The following is a 5,447-nucleotide window of genomic DNA, read 5'->3' on the forward strand; positions in this document are numbered from 1 at the left end:
TGAGGCGCCGAGCGCGGCGCGGGACGCCAGGGGCCCCCCCCCCGGCCCCGAGCCCGCCTCCGAGCGGCCCCTCCCCTCCCCTCCCCTCCCCGGCCCGCCCGCGCGCCCCCGCCCCCGCGCCGGCCCCGAGCCCGCCTCCGAGCGGCCCCTCCCCTCCCCGGCCCGCCCGCGCGCCCCCGCCCCCGCGCCGGCCCCGAGCCCGCCTCCGAGCGGCCCCTCCCCTCCCCTCCCCTCCCCGGCCCGCCCGCGCGCCCCCGCCCCCGCCCCCGAGCCCGCCTCCGAGCGGCCCCTCCCCTCCCCGGCTCGCCCGCGCGCCGCCGCCGGGAGCGCCATGGGGGCCGTGCTGCGCTCCGCGCGCCCGCTGCAGCTCACGCTGGCGCTGCTGAAGCCCGACGCCGTGGCCCACCCGCCGGTGCTGGAGGTGAGGGGCGGAGCGGCCGCCGGGCCCCCCCGCAGCGGCCCGGTCCACGCCCCGGGAGGCCTCCGTGGGTGATTCCCCCCCCCGGCCTGTCCCATCCCCCCCACGGGACCTCAGTGGGTGATTTCCCCCCCCCCCCCCGGTCTGTCCCATCCCCCCCACGGGACCTCAGTGGGTGATTCCCCCCCCCCGGCCTGTCCCATCCCCCCCCCGGGACCTCAGTGGGTGATTCCCCCCCCCCCCCCCCGGTCTGTCCCATCCCCCCCACGGGACCTCAGTGGGTGATTCCCCCCCCCCCGGCCTGTCCCATCCCCCCCACGGGACCTCAGTGGGTGGTTCCCCCCCCCCCCCCGGCCTGTCCCATCCCCCCCACGGGACCTCAGTGGGTGGTTCCCCCCCCCCCCCCCGGCCTGTCCCATCCCCCCCACGGGACCTCAGTGGGTGGTTCCCCCCCCCCCGGCCTGTCCCATCCCCCCCCGCGGGGTGTCCGTGGGTGATTCCCCCCCCCGGCCTGTCCCATCCCCCCCCGCGGGGTGTCCGTGGGTGATTCCCCCCCCCCGGCCTGTCCCATCCCCCCCGCGGGGTGTCCGTGGGTGATTCCCCCCCCCCGGCCTGTCCCATCCCCCCCCGCGGGGTGTCCGTGGGTGATTCCCCCACCCCGGCCTGTCCCATCCCCCCCCGCGGGGTGTCCGTGGGTGATTCCCCCCCCCTGGCCTGTCCCATCCCCCCCCCCCCCCCGCGGGACGTCCGTGGGTGATACCCCGCCCTACCCCAGAATTCAGGTCGGTGGAGTATGAGGCCTTGTGAATTATTCTAGTTGCACTGTACCCATTTCCAGGAGCTAGCCTGTACCTGCCCCCTGTGCTCAGCCCTGCAGTCTCTCTTTCTCTGACCACACCTTTCTCCCAGTAGTCAGGATCCCCCTGGTTCCTTGGCTGAAGTCTTTGCTCTGCAACATCTGATGTGTTTGTGCCTCACCCTTGCCCTGCCTTTCCAGGCCGTGCACGAGACCATCCTGAACAACAAATTCCTCATCGTGCGGACCAAGGAGCTGATGTGGAGAAGGGAAGATAGCCAGCGATTTTACCAGGAGCACTCAGGTAGTGATCACAGGGAGCTTGCTGCTGGCTCTAACTGGGCCCTTCAGGGCATGAACCCTGGGACGGGAGGTTGTCTTTGCTCATGCAGGAAGTGTGGAAATGGGAACTGGGGAGCACAGGGAAGGGTACAGCTTAGCCTCTCTCAGGAGGGACATTGCAGAAGGATGGGGTTGAGAGATAGGCAAAGACCAGGAGAGAGTTGGAAAGACTCTTGTGTGGAGAGAGATTCGAAGACAGGGATTGTGTAGTTCAATGAAGAGAAGAATGAAAGGGGGCATGACAGAGGAATACAGAACTGATTTCTCTTGGAAAGTGGTCTGATACTATGGGGATAGATGCCAGTATAAACCCTAGGATAGATAGGAGGTAAATCAGGAAGTCCTGTTCACTCTCTCTGAATGCAACAGGTCATTCAAAGAAAGTGGAAGGCACTACATGCAAGACTTATCATAGGAAATATTTATTATGCAACACACAATCTGTGGAGCTCACTGCCATGAGGCATTACTGAGGCCAAGAGTTCAGTAGGAGTCAAAACACAATTAGACACTTACATGCATAGTGCTCTGCTACAGACTTCCTGCATGACCTTGGACTAGTCACTTAGTATGTCAGTTCCCGTTTCCAGACAGGGAGGTAATAGCACTTCCCTACATACCTCATGTTGTGAAGATAAATACAGTACGTTAAAAATTGCCAAGTGCTCTGCTCCTGGAGTAATAGGGACCAGATATGTACCCTATTGGGATGGATGGGATGCAAACAAACGGCTTCTACTATATCTGCTAGGATAAGATAAACCCTCCTGCTGCAGGGAGGATCTAGCCATTGACAGATAGGGCTGCGGAGACTCTGCCAAGAGCAGGTTATCCCAGAATTGTCGACTGGGGGGTTCTGCCCCTGCTGTCGAAGCAGGTGGTATCAGTCCCAGTCAGAGACAGGATGCTTTGCTAGATGTGGCCTGGACTGGCAATGCCTCTGTTCCTATTGTAAGAGCAGCACAGGAAAGGGCAGGGGGGTGAGGGGAGGGTGGTAGGGCAAGGCCAAGCAAGGGTATCAGTATGATGCGGGAACTGGACATCTATGCCCCCTTAGAGTGAAATGCTGTCTCTCATATTGCAGGGCGATTTTTTTATCGGAGGCTGGTGGAGTTCATGACCAGGTACCTCCCCTCCCCTATCAGTCCTAGCTTAACAGTGAATCCCAGCCATGGGGGTTGGGAGCTGTTCTGGCTGTCAGGAGTGAGTGGGGGTGACACCTACTCTCACACACATGCCATTGCCCCCTCATGCTGGTGCTTCTTCTAGCAACACTGCTGCCCTTTGGGTAACCCCCCCCCCACGCCTTGATAAGGGGAGAATGGGGGTGGGACAAGGCACTGGGCAAGGTCATTCTGGGATTCATGACACTTGTGTCCCAGAGAGGCAGCTTTCATGGGACAAGGAAGGATGCTCAGGCCTCAAGGCTAGAACGTTGTGATTCCAGTCTGGCAACAGCTGATCCTCGGTGCTGTCCTGCCAGTGTAGCCCTTGAGGGAGTGCGTTCTATATTGTTAGAAATGCCATTCTTTCTAGGCTACCTGATGCCACATCACTGCCCTGGAATCAGGGTGTTTTGACAGCCTGGGATAACCCTGAGGTCCTGGCTACCATGAGTCTGCTCTGTGTCCTAGAGGAGTGCTGCATGGCAGCCACCTTCGCCTGCCACTCTGACACTGCTGTGTCTGTGAGGATAGAAAGCACATGAGATGCCCACATCCTGGAGTAATCTTGTCTTCTCTTGTCCCCACCTGGCTGTGTTTCCCCAGTGGCCCAATGCGGGCTTATATCCTAGCACATGAAGATGCTGTTGCACGCTGGAGGTCTCTCATGGGACCCACAAAAGTGTACCGAGCCCGAAATACAGCTCCAGACTCCATCCGGGGAGCCTATGGCCTCACGGACACGAGGAACACCATACATGGCTCAGGTAAGAACACCAGGGCAATCATTGGGGTGGAGGAAGGGCCAGAGGGGGGCACTGTCTCGGTGCTCTCGTTGCCTCTGCTGGTGCCCAAACCACATGTCCTTGCATCCCTGCAGGTTCCTCCAATCCAAGTAGATAGGCTCCATTCACCCCAGTTCCATGACTCAGGGATGCAGTGGTAAAACGTAGGCCCATGAGCGTAGGCTGTCCCTTCCACCCCTCTGAGTAGAGCTCAGGGTACGATCAAGACAATGTGCCACCACCACCTCAGGGCGCGCTCTCTCTCTCTCCCCCTCTCCTCTAACAGACTCGGCGGCATCAGCCCGTAGAGAAATTGCCTTCTTCTTCCCGGAGTTCAGCGAGAGTCTCTGGTACCAGCAGGATGAGCCACGTCTGCGCTGCGGCCTGGCACGCTATGACACGGGGGAGCGTGTTCACAGCCTACCCAAGGCGAGCAGGACAGAGTCATCCTAGAGCAGAGGAGACTTACCCTTGACTAACCTCCTTGGAGATGCGGAGGGCCTTGCCTTGCACGCAGGAAGTGCTGGTAGTAGCACCAGCTAGACCAGTGGTCCCCAACCTTTCCTGTGGGAATAGCATATTGGTATTCCCAGAAGACTGTGGCAGGTGCCGGACACCCCACCACCGAGAAGCGGCAGCGGCAAGAAGCGTCGCCGCCGAAATGCTGCCGAGAAACGGCAACGGTTCTCGGTGGCATTTTGGCAGGCGGTTCTCCGGCAGCCACACGCGGTGGCGGCATTTTGGCAGCATGGTGGCCGGCGGGAGCCATGGTGCCCACGGGTACCGCGTTGGGGACCCCTGAGCTAGACTATCCCTGTAACGAGGACAGGGAGCTATGTAATGTCTGTTACAGTGGGCAAATACCAGATGCAATACACATTACACCACGCTCTGGGGGAATGTCTCACCTACCTCTGGCTGCACATGTAGCACCTAGATAGTGTGGATGCTACAGACAAACCTTAGATACCAGCAGGAATCCACTGAACTCCAGCATGGCAGAGGAACTCCAGCCTGCAATTCACCAGCACTGAGTGTGCTCACATATAAACTAGGAGCAGTGGGTACAAGGGGCTGCCCCCACAGGGCACAGATCTTGGTGATGGGTGTGGAATATCTCTGTGAGGTGCAAAACCATCCCACTGCCTTGCCCACATGCACTCTGGCTGTTCATTACCAGTGACCATCTTCATTGCTTATCTAGTGCTTTCCTCTGTAAAGCATTTCTCCAACACAGCCATGGTGTGCTGCAGTAATAAAGTTTTCTTTGGTGCAGGCATTTTCACTGACAGAGCGGATTAGCGGGCATGTCCGAGCCAGATCTCAGCGATACCTCTGTGTCACATGGAGGAGACAACTTCACCTCTCGGGTGCTGGTTTCAGCCTGGGCCCAGGTTGTGGGGATGCAAGGAATCAGGGTAGGAGCCTGTGGTTGGGCTCACTAACCTTCGGAGCACCCCCTAGCATCAGTGTCACTATCTTTGGCTCCAGCAGCTCTTACTGCCCACCTGCCTATGGCACCAGCTCTTCTGTGTTTCAGCCCTCCACCCAAGTCACCTAAGTTCAGACCTCTTCTGGGGTATCATGAACAAGTCCAAACAAAACTGAATAGTTCTGCACTCTTGGGCTACTGAAATCTTCTCTTCTCTACTTACAAACCCTATCTCAGGGCTTCCCTTGTAGGAGCCTAATCTTTCCCTGTAGCCCACTACCCCCATTCTGTCTGTGTACCCTTCCCCTGGGCTTCTCTCAGAAAGGTCTGTCTCCTCTGCTGTTTCTCCTGCAATTGAGCTCCCTCAGTCTACTTTATTATGGCTTAGCTCTGCGCCCTCTGACCAGGAGCCAGTTCGCTATCCACCTCCCTGGGTGCAAAGCATGACTAATTGGGTGTATTCACTAGCCTTGCATATGATGGGGGTTAAGCCCCATCACAGAGCCTTTAT

The 5,447-nt window shown here is 59.1% G+C and overlaps 1 protein-coding gene across 1 annotated transcript; it reads left to right on the forward strand.

Moving 5' to 3' along the window:
- Positions 1-295: 295 nt before the first annotated feature.
- Positions 296-4,783, forward strand: NME6 (NME/NM23 nucleoside diphosphate kinase 6). The gene is made up of 5 exons (XM_048826586.2): positions 296-421; positions 1,416-1,518; positions 2,641-2,680; positions 3,326-3,486; positions 3,791-4,783. The coding sequence occupies exons 1-5, from the start codon at positions 332-334 to the stop codon at positions 3,955-3,957; spliced, it is 561 nt and encodes a 186-aa protein (XP_048682543.2). The 5' UTR covers positions 296-331; the 3' UTR covers positions 3,958-4,783.
- The last annotated feature ends 664 nt before the right edge of the window (positions 4,784-5,447 follow it).

This window comes from Caretta caretta, chromosome 1, assembly GCF_965140235.1.
Source record: "Caretta caretta isolate rCarCar2 chromosome 1, rCarCar1.hap1, whole genome shotgun sequence".
Classification (NCBI taxonomy): Eukaryota; Metazoa; Chordata; order Testudines; family Cheloniidae; genus Caretta; species Caretta caretta.